Below are 14361 nucleotides of genomic sequence, written 5' to 3'. Positions count from 1 at the left end.
ACAGAGGAGGAGAGGACAGAGGAGGAGAGAGAGCAGAGGAAAAGACAGAGGAGGAGAGACCAGAGGAGGAGAGGAGGAGGAGGGAGGAGGACAGGGCAGAGGACAGAGGAGGAGAGGGGAAGAGGAAGAAGAACCAGGGCCATCTGGTGCCAGAGAGTTGCAGAGCCGAGGTGATCAGCCCTACAACAGGGGCAGCCCCCTGGGGACCTGGTCTCGAGAGCAGAGTGTGAGCAAGAGACAGGGGCAGGAAACAAAGACTCAAAGGCAGGGCCAGTGTCAGAGGGCATAATAACCTGTTGTAACTGGCTCTGCCCTGAAGGCTGAATGGCGGGGCACGGTGCTGGGGCCCCTGCGGGCCGGGAGAAGCCCAACCAGGTGGTGCTGAATGCCATCCAGAGCGAAACTGTCAAGAAGGAGAAGAGGAGCCAGAAGCTATACACGGAATTCAACATCAATCCATTTCACAAGGGTAAGGGGTATATAAAGAATGTTCTGTTCTCTGCAGTCTGAGCATCCTCTGCCAATAGTTTTGATGTATGTGAAGTGTTGAGAATGTTATGGTTCAAGCGGGGGACTGTTGACTAGGTCAGTTACTGATGGGCTTGGTACTGGATGCACCTGTCAACCGTGCCGCCACTACAATAAAACTACTGAACTTACCTTGGCTTCGGCGTCTTCACTACAAAAAATATCGGCGATGATCTGGCTACACGGTAGAACCTTCTGCGTGAGGATTTTATCAAGGTTTCTCCTGTTTTTCCTGCGCCGCCTGTCACAATTTTTTTTTTGCAGGCCTGTCCTGGTGTGATTTTTGATCTTCATCTTCAAGATCCCAGTCGGCTTCGGCTTTCAACCCCAGTGGTTTTGGGGGATCGGAATAGTAAAAGAGGTAGGAGATGATGCAAGGAAGAGTAGAGTAGGGAAGAGTCTAGAAAGAGTTATTTTGGGGATTATAGTAGTGGTATGGGGTTTGGGATGAATGAGAGAGGGGAGTTAGAGGATATATTGAGAGAGGTATAGGGTGAGAAATAGGGTAGTACATTGGATATGCTGAATTAGAAGAAAAGTAATAAATATATAGATTCAAAAGTACATGGAAGGTATATAGATGCATAAAGGAAGTAAGTATATGTAGATTAAAGATGCATTAAATAACCTCCGACTTTAAAGTATTGTTGTAATTAAAATTAATTTTATTTATTTCTTTATATATATATATATATTTTTGCATTCTGTTTTTATTAGCAAACTGTTGTAACTTCCTCTTTTCCCTTCCTCCCCTCTCCCCCCGAAATGGTACTACCTTGTTGTGGAATCTTGGGGTGAAACTCGTCTTAGAATGTTGGGATCGACATTCATTGTAACAAATAACTTTAAAAAAATTGGAGGCACAATTTGGTGAAAAAATTAATATTGTACTAGAGCGCCACAAGTTCTTTTTGCGTGCTCAAGGCAAAAACGAAAAGGTGATTAATTATATAGCAGTATTGAAAGGTTTAGCTTCAACTTGTGATTTTGGAACTTTGACAGAGTCTCTTATTAGGGATCAACTTGTCAGATGCACTAGTGACAAGAAGATACAAGAAAGACTTTTAGCGGAAGCCCCAGATTTAAAACGCGCCATTGACATTGCTAAAAGTATAGAACATACTGCGTATTGTATGAATGAAATGAAAGAAGCAGTTGAGGTCAAGCAAGTTTCAGACAGTAATGTAAACAAAATCTCTGGTAGGGACACCAAACATAAAACCCCACCTACAGATTCTGAGAAGCAAATTGTCAGTGGGAGCAAGCTAAGATGCTACAGGTGTGGAAACCCTAACCATTTAGCAAACAACGTGAAATGTCCAGCGAGAAGTGTTACGTGTAGTAAATGTAAGAAAAGAGGACATTTCTCCAAAGTGTGTAATGAATTCAAAAAAAGTGTCACCCACATGGTAACGAGTGAACCAGTTCCACAGCTTCCCTGTGAGGACATTGTTTTCCAAGTGTCTAATTATACTGATTGTGGTAGCAGTACGTACCCTAAGTGCGAAATATTTCTAGACAGTGTCATGTATGAGGTATTTGCTGACTCTTGCTCCCCATGTACCCTCATCAATGAAGCTACTTTCCATGCTAATTCAGGAGACAAAGAGTACAACCTAATGCCTCCAGACATCAGACCGGGAGGATACAATCAGGACCCCATGCCCCTGGTAGGAATGCTACTTATGCATATAGACTTCAAAGACAGATCAACGGTAGGGAAGGTTTACATCACAAAAAATGGTTCGAATTTACTAGGATGGAAACATCAGAAAGATTTAGGAATTAAACTGGACCTGAATGCACTTGAACCAGTTTACCTAGTAGATAGATCGAACATTGGGATGGAAATTTGTGAGAGGTTTCCAGAAGTGTTTACAGACAATCTTGGGCTTTTAAAAGGTTTTCTTCACAAAATTAAACTCAAAGCGAATCCAAAACCTGTTGTCCACAAACCCAGGTCTGTCCCATTGCTTGTAAGGGAGCCGCTTAAAAGGGAACTTGACAAGTTGGAAGCTAGTAAAGTCATCGAAAAGATTGAAAGCTCGGAATGGTTGGCCCCCATTGTGGTAGCGGCTAAGGGTGGAGGCAAGGGCATTAGTTTATGTGTAGACCTCAGAGACTTAAATGCCAACATATGGGTGGATAGACATCCCCTCCCCAACATTAATGAAATACTTTCCGTCATACAAGGAGCAAAATTCTTTACGGTTTTAGACCTATCTTCAGCCTATCATCAGGTTGCCCTTCATCCCGAGTCAAAACCTCTCACTTCCTTTATAACTCAGTTCGGAGTTTATCAGTTCTCAAGATTGCCGTTTGGGCTAGCATCTGCTGCGGCGGTATTTCAGCGCATAATGCAGCACATATTACAAGGACTAGATAAAGTACTGTGCTTCCAGGACGACATCCTGGTTCATGGAGCATCAGCTTTGGAACATAATAAAACTCTGGAGGCAGTTTTGACTAGACTTAGCAAAGCAGGATTCACCACTCAAAAAGAAAAATGCTAAATTGGTGTGGAATCTGTAGTCTACCTTGGCCACACTATATCGAGTGAGGGAATCAAACCTAAATCCAGCCTGGTAGACTATGTCAAGCTGGCCCCAGCTCCCACAAATAAAGAAGAATTTAAATCCTTCTTGGGCCTGGTCGAGTACATGTCCAAGTTCGTCAAGAACTTTGCAGATCAAGTCCACCCACTCAGGGCACTACTCAAAAAAGGGTCACCGTTTGAGTGGAGTCACCAGTGCCAGCACGCCTTTACACACATCAAGGAAGCCATTGTTGAAGCGCCCGTCCTAAGTGCGTTTGACCCTAACGCAAAGACCACCCTTACTACAGATGCCAGCATGAAGGGGTTAGGAGCTTCACTTACACAGCGTGCAAATGGCCAAGACAAAGTGATAGCATTTGCATCAAGAACTTTAAAGGATGCTGAACTCAATTACTCCACAATAGAGAAAGAAGCCCTCGCCTGTTACTGGGCCATAAACCACTTCAAATATTTCTTGTGGGGGATTCCATTCTCATTGAAGATAGACCACAAACCGTTACTCCCTCTTTTCACTACAAAATGTTTAGAAAATGCCACTCCTAGTATTTCCAAGTGGGTACTGGGCCTACAAGGTTTTAACTACTCCATGATCTATGTTCCAGGAACAGAAAATCGAGTAGCTGATTGCCTCTCAAGACTTCCAATAGCCAATGAGAATCCCTCGTTTAACCCTTCTGATGAGACCATCCTCTCAGTTGAAATTCCTGCCATCAATAAAGAAGAATGGGAGGAATCCTTAAAGGACGACCATGATCTCATTAAGCTGAAGAACATAATTTGCAATGGTTGGCCTGAAACCATAAAGGATTTACCAGAAGCTCTACGTAAATTCTGGATTGTGAGAGATTAATTATCTATCGTAAAAGACCATGTCTGCAGGGGAAATAGAGTTGTTCCTCCAAAAAACATGTATGAGCGCATCATCCAAATTGCACATGAAGGCCACCCTGGAAGGAACATGACAAAAAGCAAAATCAGGCAAGACTATTGGTTCCCCAACATGGACTCCATGGTTGAGAATCAAGTAAAGAATTGTGTGGCATGTGGAACCAGTGACAAAACCAAGATCATCCTCAAATCCCCACTTTTGCCTGTATCGATCCCTACCAAACCCTGGGACAAATTAGGGTTGGATATAATTGGTCCTTTGAACCTGCTCAGTCATTCTCAAAGATTCATGTTCGTTCTCATTGATTACCATTCCCACTGGATTGTTACGAAAATGGTCTCCTCCATCACTACCTCATCATTGATCGAATGTTTGAGGGAAACCTTCTCTAAAGAAGGCATTCCAAGCGATATAATAACAGATAATGGGGTTCAATTCACTTCAGATGAGATGAAGCAGTTTATGACCACGTTATCCATTACACATCTCAAATCCCCACTCTACTGCCCCAAAGCTAATGGCCTGGTTGAAAGGGCCAACAGGATGTTAAAAGACACCATTCAACTAGCATTGGTCTCTCATGAACCTGTTGAAGAAGCCGTAAGGAAGATGTTGTGGTCATATCACACGACACCTAATGCAGTCTCTGGGGTTCCTCCATTTACCTCTCTTAAAGGAAGGAACCCTGGTTCAAAACTCACAACCAACAGGCTGAATGGTGGGTCTCCTGTTTGGGTGGACAGGAGTTCTGTTCTAAGACAAGTTGAGAAACATCAACTGGAATATAAGTACAGATATGACACAAAGTGGGGTACATCTAACGAGATGGAAAGAAGGACAATGGGTGGTTGTCAAGAAACCCACTGTTTCCAAAGCCAAGGTCTCCTCATTTTCAAAACCATTGAGGATAAGATGTGTTCACAACAACTCTGTCGTGCTGGAAGACAGAAGCACTTGGAGCATGGACAACATAGTTTGCTGCCCAAGAGTTCTTGGCTCCATGTCTCCCAGTGGAGAAAGTCAAAACATTCCAGCCACCATTGATATTGATCCGAAGGTGTCAAGGTTACGCCGACTGCCAGTTTGGCAAGCCGATTATAAAATGTAACCACTTGGTATTTTATCTCTCTGAGTTTCTCTTACAGTATCGCTATTTTCTGTTTTGTTTCACTTTGAGAATGTCAGTTATGTATTTATATCTATATTGCCCACTCACCTCTGCCTTATGGAGGTGCATGTTTTTCTCTTTCACTATGCCGTATTTTGTTTCTGTCCTCCTTTTAGCAGGGAGGTGTGTTGTAACTTCCTCTTTTTCCTTCCTCCCCTCTTCCCCCCCCCCCCTCCTGCCCTTGAAATGGTACTACCTTGTTGTGGAATCTTGGGGTGAAGCTCGTCTTAGAATGTTGGGATCGACATTCATTGGGCAGGCACTGAAGGATCTATACCACAATAAATGCTCTCATTTTCTACAGCTTCCTGTGAGAGTAATTCTTAACACAAACGTTCAGGTCACTTCATTACAGATACAAATTGGTCCCAGCAGCACAGTTCTGAAAATTAGATCGATACATGTCATAGCACTCTATACACAGCAAAAACATAATGATATGATAGTTATGGTGATGTTGGATCGTCAAGGGAGGGAAGAAGAGGGGGTTCACAAATATTGCCATGATATGCATTCCATCTACTCCAAACAGCCATCCACTTTTGGGAGCAACCACGTGCAACATAAACAGTATTTTCCCTAATCATACACCAGTCCATGTCCGCCTTCCTGGCTGCCAGTGGAGTCGGTGCAGTCGCTCCCCATAAACGAGCAATATTTCTTTTAGCCACCATTTGACCCAGAGTCTCCCATAGCTTGCCCTTGCTGTTGAGGTCCATAGGTTCCCACACATTCAAGAGGCACCACTTGGCTTCAGGCCTAATCACAACTGCCCAGACTGTACTCATGCACTTGTGCACCTTCCTCCAATATTCCTGAATCAGCCCACACTCCCATATAATATGCATAAAGGAGCCCTCTAGTCCACATTGTCTCCTGCATAGCCCATAACTAGCCCTACCCATGTGTACCAGTCTAGGGCCAGAGACATAGATCCTGTGTAGAATTTTAAGTTGGACAAGTGGTAGTATAGATGAAATTGCAACTTCCCGTGGGGAGGACACTGCCTCCTGCCCTTCTTCATCACCTAGTTCTAGCCCATCCCTCTCCCATCGCTCCCTCAAAGATACAAGGGGGTCGGTGGTATTGTTGATGAGTTTTTTATACGTGAGGGAGATGGCCTTGTCTGGCAGGTATCCATCAAGCAGTCTGTCCTCCAAGGGAGAGGATTCAGGTGGGGAAGACCCTGCTGGAAGGTTAGTTTGTTTATATATATTTAATATTTTTTTTGTTTTGTTGTAATTCAATAGTGAAGCAATTGTAGATAAATAGTTATGATAAAGATTTACTTATTTATGCAGTTACTTATATTGTCTCATTTTCACATACATTATTAGTCCATATGTTTAGGGTGTTGTTTTCCTGAATGTCATATTGTCAAACACATGCTTATATGGTGCACTGCAATATTTTTTTATGTCACATTTGTTTGGTACATCAGTTTATATATTTTTCGGTAGAATACTCAGGGTATTTTGACTGGTTTCTAGTATAATACAGTTGGTTTGGTTTCTTGTATATTACAGAAAAAAAATGTTTTCTTGTCCTCACTGTTTTTACAATGTGTACTGTGCAAGCTGTCACGCCTCCTCCATCTTTCCTGGACAATCCTGTTGAACCACCCGTCAGGTGATGCATTTGAAACCTACCTTAGGGCAATTGGTGCTCTAAGATTTGGTGCTGAAAAAAAGAAATATTTACTACTGCATTCTCTTGGTTTTGAAGGGAGATTCATTTTCAAACATTTGCCTGACATATCACATGACGATGCTGAGAAAATTGATGAGTGTCAAGAAACTGTATGTAAACTTAAAACCAGGTTTGACAAACAACCCAGTCTTATGGTATTAGGATACACATTTTTCAAAAGGAAACAGGTTGATGGAGAAGACGTAGACACGTACATATCAGTTTTACAGAAGTTAGCATCTGTTTGTCAATTTGAAAGTTTTACAGATCAGCTTATTAGAGACCAATTTGTATGTCAATGCAAAGATAAGCAGACAAGACAGAAACTATGGGAAATCCATCTTTAGTTGAGACCATAAAAGTAGCCAAGAGTATCAAGATTTCTCAAGTGTCTGTGAAATAATTAGATGATAAGCCCTGTGAGAGTGTCAATGTGGTGGGGGGCAGAAAGTACAAGGAAAAATCTGTTCGCAACAACGGGGCCACAAGTATCAAGAATAAGGCAGACAATAATAGTCCGAACAGTAGTCATATGTGTTTCCAGTGTGGCAATGCCTCACACCCCAGGGGCGGGGGGAGTGCCCTGCGGAAAATCTCATATGCAATTATTGCAAAAAGACAGTACATTTTGCCAAGGTCTGTCTGAAAAAGAGATCTCAAAAGAAAACAGTGGAGTGTGTGTTGGAGTCTGAAGATGAATCAAACACTGAAGTTATTTCTGTGATTAGAGATGAGCAAATTTATTCCTAAAACAATGTGAATGAACTGGTTGTTGGGGATCCATCTTGTTGTGTTAATCCCATAGTAGAGGTGAGTGTTGGGGACAAGGTCCTCAGACTTTTGGTTGATTAAGGTGCTAGGATCACCCAGATTATTATGGAGGAAGGTGCAGTTCCTGTTAAACACAAACTTAGGGGAGTTCCTTTCAGTGTGAGAGAAGATCTTAACAAGGAGCTGAAGAGTTGCACGACAAAGGAATCACAGAACCCACTGAATTTTCTTTGTGGTTATCTCCTTTAGTTGTAGGTGGTAAGAGGTGTGGACAGCTGCATGTATGTGTGGATTTGAGGTCACTTAATAAGGGAATTTGGGTTGACTCTCACCCATTATCCCCAATTAATATCTTATTTGTAAATGTGGTTGTATTTGTAAAGCGCACTGCTACCCAATTAGGGTCTCCTGGCGCTGTGACTCATACCGCTGTGGAACCCTTCCTGTCTTTTCCCTGTGAAATGTCCACTCCTGGGCACCCCCAAGGTGAAGCCAGGCATCCCAGCACTGTTGGGGCCGATGTGGAGATTAAGCAAGGTATTGCCCAGAGTTGCAGAGTGGGACCCATGATTACAATAGGCACCGAGGCGAGAATGAACAGGTCCGAGGAATTGAGCCCAAGACCCGCAGAGGCGGGAATTGAACCCTGGTCCCGGGCCAGATCTCTGCATCAGGGTCTGCCGCTATAACCATCGAGCCACACTTCTCCACTGCTTGTGTTATAGATGCTGAAGTTTTCTCCAAACATGGTTTGGCTAGTGCCTATCACCAGATAGAGCTGCATCCAGCCTCATGCCCTTTGACTGCTTTTGTTTCTCCCCTTGGGACGTTGAATGCTGTTTGGCTTGGTATCTGCTGCCTCTATATTTCAGAGAGTGATGCAGAATCTTTTGAGTGGGGTTGAAGGCGTATTGGTGTTTCAAGACGATGTCTTAGTTCATGCTGAAGATACTCAATTTCATAATGCTAATCTACGAAATGTGCTCAAGATTTTTTAGAAACACGGGGTGGTTCTCAAGACTGAAAAGTGCAGGTTCTTGTGTAAAGAAGTAGAATATGTCGGTCATTTGGTATCTCAAGAAGGAATTATACCTAAGCAAGGTCTTATTGAGGCTATTGTAAATGCTTCTAACCCAAAGGACAAAACTAGAGTTAAACCTTTGCTTGGTTAAGTGAGTATTACTCAAGGTTCAGCCATGATTTTGCCACCATGGTGCGCCCCATCAGCAACTTACTTAAGAAGGGTGTCAAGTTTGAGTGGTCTGAGGAATGTGGTGTTGCTTTTGATCAGGTCAAATCCAGCTTAAGTAATAGCAAGGCTCTTAAACCCTTTGATCCTGATTTGACCTGCTGTATCGCTGTTGATGCTAGCCAGGTGGGGTTGGGTGCCATCCTGATGCAGGGGTATGGTGATATGGAAGACACAGTAGCATTTGCACCAAGAGTGCTCAGGGATGCCAAACTTCAGTACTCAGTTATAGAGAAGGAATTACTAGCTTGCTTGTGGGCGGTAGAAAAGTTTTGTCCATATGTATGGGGAAGGCGTTTCAAACTTCTTACTGATCACAAGCCTTTGGTTACGATTCTTGGTACTGGTGCCAGCAAGTTTTGTACTCCTAGGATTACGAGGATGGTTACCAGATTGCTGCAGTACCAGTTTTACGTGTTCCACATATCTAGTTGGATGAATGGGAGGGCTGATTTTCTTTCCCGCTTCCCACAGGGTAAAGATGAAAGTGAGGAGTTAGATTTTAATGAGCTTTGTGATGAGGATTTATTTGTAGCTGCCTTGGATATATCTGAACTTAACATAGGTTCTGAGGAAGACTGGATGAGTGCTTTGGGAGATGATACGTTACTGCAGCAAGTGTGTGAGCTGGCCAGAGAGAGCTGGCTCAGGGAGAAGGTGTTGTCTCCCCTTTTGCAACCTTACTGGAAGGTTGAGAGTGAGATTTCCCTGGAGGATGGTATGTTACTACGGTCTGATAAACTAATTCCTCCCCATTCAGTCAGACTGATCGGTATCAGAAAGGCCCATGATGGACATTGGGAGTGACTCTCACTAAATGTAACATTCGAGAAACTTTTTGGTGGCCTAGCATGAATGCGCAGATTAATGGAATGGTAAAGAATTGTACTGTATGTAGAGCTGCAGATAAAAGCCTTAAGATGGTGACACCTCCCCTGTTATCTATCTAGTGTCCCTCTTAAGGGTCCAGTTAGGGATTGATATAATGAGCCCTTTTGATTCTCTGCTGGGTGAGTGCAGGTATACTTTAGTCTTCATGGACTATGCGCCTAAATGGCCAGAAATCAAGATGGTCAGGGAAGCCAATGCTATGAGTGTGGTGGTGTTTTTGAGGAATGTTTACATGAGAGAAGGATTTCCAGAGGTTCTTGTCTCAGACAGCCGAACCCAGTTTGTAAGCAATGAGTTGGAGACATTTCTTACTTCATGTGGTGTAAAACACTTGAAGAGTTCTTTATACTACCAACAAACAAATGGTCTTGTGGAAAGGATGAATCATGTGGTGGGGGAGTGCATCAAGTGGGCAAAGTCAGGGAACCATGACATTACCAGATCTTTGAATAGTATGTTGTGGTTTTATAGGACAACTCCGCACTCTGCCACCAAAGTTTCACCTTTCGAGCTTCTTAGAGGAAGGAACACTAATTTTAGACCTGGATGGATGAGTAAATGGCTTAAATCATAATTTGATGTGACGAAACTTATGGATATTGTGAAAGAAAACATATCACAGACTCAAAATAAAGAAAATCTTTGGCATAATAAGAAGAAAGGTGCTAAAGTTGTTCCCCTGGTTGTGGGAGATCTGGTCCGTATTAAATCTCCCATTCATGTAAAAAAAAAGGGGCAGAGTAAATACAGTTGACCAACCAGAGTCGTGAAGATTAGTAGTAATGCTGTTCAAGTGAAAGAGGGGGCATTGGTGGAATCTTGCAAAGATTGTCAAGGTGAGAACCAAATTGAATGGTGATTTTGACAAGGACACCACAGGTATATTACCTTGTCCCGGTAAGTGTGGCAAAATGTCTGACTTAGTCAGAATGGATATTCCTAGGAGAAGCTCCAGAGTTATGGTCGCTCCCAAGAGGTTCCGTTAGTGATTATATTTTACATTTTTTTAAATGTATTGTTCTATCATTGTTTTTATTTTTTAGGGTGGGAAAGAAAGGAAGATGTGTAGCACTGGCAGAGAATGTTTTGTTCTTTACAATCATAGCATCCCCTGCCAATAGTTCTGATGTTGCCTTAAAAGATGTGACACTCTGAGAATGTTATGGTTCAGGCGGGGAACTGTTGACTAGGTCAGTTACTGATGGGCTTGGTACTGGATGGACATGTCAACAGTGTAATGCAAAAAGAACAAATAATGGACAGAATGCGGAACAATGTCACACATTCACCCCAGTACAGAGATCTGGGCCTAAATCCATCATTTTTTTTGCTCCCCATGCCATTCCAGTTTGAACCCAGTCATATGCAAATCAGTCTTGACCCTGCGCTCAATGGGAACTGTCCAGCCTGAACTGCCAGGCCATGTCCTCACTGGATTGAAAACAAGCATCCTAGGACCGGTTCCGGGTTTCACCCATCATTAGCCAGGATAGCTTGACTCCAGTTGCATGGAGAGCACGGGACCCACGTCTGGGCATACCCTTCCAACTCGGGTTGACAAATGCAAAAAGAACAATTGATGGACAGAATGCAGAACAATACCATACATTCACCCCAGTACAGAGATCATTGTTTTGCTCCCCATGTCATTCCAGTTTGAACCCAGCCATATGCAAATCAGTCTTGACCCTGTGCCCAATGGGAACAGTCCAGCCCGAACTTCCAGGCCAGGTCCGCCCTTGACTGGAAACAAGCATCCTAGGACCAGTTTTGAGGTTTCACCCCTCATCAGCCAGGATAGCCTGTTCAGTCAACCAGTTATACCCCTGCAACTACATCCACCGTTAAACCTCACCCCCACCCTCTACTTCATGACATGTTCTTATGCATCCACCCAGTGGCGGCTCCTCTGCTGAAGCAGAGGAGCATTGCCCCACTGCTCTCCGAACAGTGAAAAAAGAAAAAAATGATAATAACGTAATGTTATTATCATCTTCTTTTTCCTTCTGCAGTGGCTCCGCCGGTCCAATTAGGATGCTCCGCAGTCGAAATCCGACCGCGGCGGTCGGATTCTGGTGATTAACATTGTGACGGTTGCTGCTGCCAGCAGCACCACGCGGTGTGAAAAGGAGCATGCCATGCGTGTCAATGCACTGCGTGGCAGGCACTGTACAGTGCCTGCCACCTGGTACAGGGACATGTAGGGGGGTACCATGGGTACCCCCCAGTGCACCCACACACACCCCCAACACATTGGGAGCCCGCAATGGGCCTCCGGAGACATTCTCCGCATGCCTATCCATGGCGGTTCCACTGCTGCGGAAGGGCTGGTTACTGCTGGCATCATAATCATGCCGGCGGAGCCTGGCCCTGCACCGGCATCATTGTGGTGGTCCAGTTCCACCCACTAGGCATGCTTGCGGACTGGTACCGGCGGAAAAGTGGTGGGCGGATATTCTCACTGCCGCGGTCGTCACCGCCATGCTAATGGGACCGGTGGTTTTCAGGGTTGCGATCGCGGGCGGATGTCCGCCGCCGGTCCTGCGGTTGCCATCGCCGGCCCAGCAGCAGCCATCCGCCCACCATCCTAATAGTCCCCTATATTATTTACAACAATATTTAAGATTCTATATTTTTGTACTTACCTGTTTGTAGATAGGATTTCGATATTCTGGTAGCTGATATTTTGTCACCGATATTTTTGTAGGTCGATATTTAGCTCCTCGATATTCTGTCAGCAACTCCCAAATAGCAACTGTTTAGGTGTTGACCTTCAGAGGTAGCGAGGTCGAGTAATTTGGACTTACAATTAGGGGGTGGCGTTCTTTTATTATTTTATGTTTTTCATTTACCCGACCTAACTCCCCCTTCCCTCCCCCCCGCCCTCCCCGCCTCACCACCCAACTCTGGGACCAGCCCCTACTGCATCCACCTACTCTTGAACCATGATCTGTGCCAGCACCTTGCACACACACCATTCACTGCACACCCCGCCATCTCTTCCCATCTCCTGCCCTAAAGTCTGCACCATCCTTGCACCTCATCTCACCTCTCTCCACATCTCCTCACACCATGCCTACCCATCCAAACTATGACCCCACACTGCCTCCCTCCACACCGGTGATGCTAAACACCCCACTCTCTGCCCTCATTCACTCCCGAAGCACACTCGATGCAGCTGAAATATTTCAACCTTCATGCTCACTGTCATGCACAACTTACTCTCTCGACTGATCACACCAACCACCGCTGTGCACAATCATACTCATTAATGCCTTGGCACCTGCTACTGCACTCTGCTCCAAATTAACCCAGTCTCAGATGTACCCAATACACTCTTGCTTGCTGATGCAACATGACCATTGACTCCACTACTTGCATACACCCATGTGTACCCTAAGCCGCCTTTCTACTCCATTAACCTCTGTACCAATGCCACAACCTAGGACTCCTTCAAGCACTCACTTCCACAATCCCAACATCCACCACACTATCATCTCCAGCTCCCTCTCTCCCACATATGCCTTCTCATAATCAACAAAAGCAGCCTATCTCTGAAAACCCTGTAAATTGCCCTTTTTAAACTGACAAACACATACACATAGACAGTAAGACATATACGCACATGCCACTGCATTAACCCTCACCTTCCATATTGACACTACTCCTAACACCACACAGATCCGAAGATGGACAACACTAGGAACACATACTCAGCATACTGATGCCACAAGCACAGGTGCACACACAAATACAAGGTTGAAAAATAGAATAAAAGCACACGACTCAGTAAGCTTCCAAGTCTGCCAATAACAAGCATACCAAAGAAACTCACACTCTTATAAACACACCCACACATGGCCACTATTGGCATGGCAGAAAGCCTCACAACACCTCCCCCTTCTCTCCATATGAAGCACCCTCCATTGGGGTAGTCCATAACATACGTTTAGACCAAACCTCACTAACACAATCAACCACAGGTCTCTGTTCTCTCCTCCAACAGGCTTCCAGCCTAGTCTCATTAATGCATGGTGTTTGCTGGGATCTGTCACTCAGTGATTGATGTGCAGTGTGTACTGGGCTTCTGTCTCTGTATCAGTGACTGATGTGCAGTGTGTTCTGTCGTTGTGTTTCTGTGTTTCAGTGATTGACAAATAGTGCACTGGAACTCCATCTCTATCTCTAAGTGATTCATGTGCAGTGTTGTTTGTCTCCTGTAAGTGGTTACCATGGAGAGTACTCTGGTTTCTTGTCTCCACATTCTTTTTCCAATGTTTGGTGTGCAGTGTGTGGTTAAGTTCGGTCTCCCTGGTTGAGGTGTAGGGTGTGCTGGAGTCCTGTTTCCTTCTCTAAGTTATTGATTTGCAATACATGCTGTAAGCGATTGCCATGCAGTGTACGCTGGTTGTTTGTCTATATCTTCATCCTGCAGTGACTGATGTGCAGTGAGGCCTGTCTCCTTTTCTGAATGATTGGCATGCAGTGTATGCTGGAAGTCTGTCTCCACCTTTATCTCTTAGTGTTTGATGTGCAGCATGTGCTTGAGTTCCATCTCTGTGATTGATGTATAGTGGGTGCTGGTGTACTGTCTCCTTTTCTAAGTTATTGATTTGCAA

General features: G+C 44.3%; 1 protein-coding gene across 3 annotated transcripts in view; it reads left to right on the top strand.

Annotated features, from left to right (window-relative positions):
• The window catches only part of CFAP144 (cilia and flagella associated protein 144), a 29635-nt gene that overhangs the window by 261 nt on the left and 15013 nt on the right, over positions 1–14361 (top strand). For 2 of the 3 annotated variants that reach the window (XM_085600190.1, XM_085600191.1), the window contains exon 2: positions 320–469. In XM_085600190.1, the coding sequence (XP_085456316.1) occupies positions 325–469 (145 nt within the window). In that variant the 5' untranslated portion in view covers positions 320–324. Of the gene's footprint in view, positions 1–2; positions 470–14361 lie in introns of those variants that run through there. The other variant, XM_085600189.1, reaches the window with a different exon arrangement.

Source organism: Triturus cristatus, chromosome 4_2 (assembly GCF_964204655.1).
Source record: "Triturus cristatus chromosome 4_2, aTriCri1.1, whole genome shotgun sequence".
Taxonomy (NCBI): Eukaryota; Metazoa; Chordata; class Amphibia; order Caudata; family Salamandridae; genus Triturus; species Triturus cristatus.
Note: the sequence above shows the minus strand (reverse complement) of the source record. Positions and strands in the feature narration are given on the sequence as shown.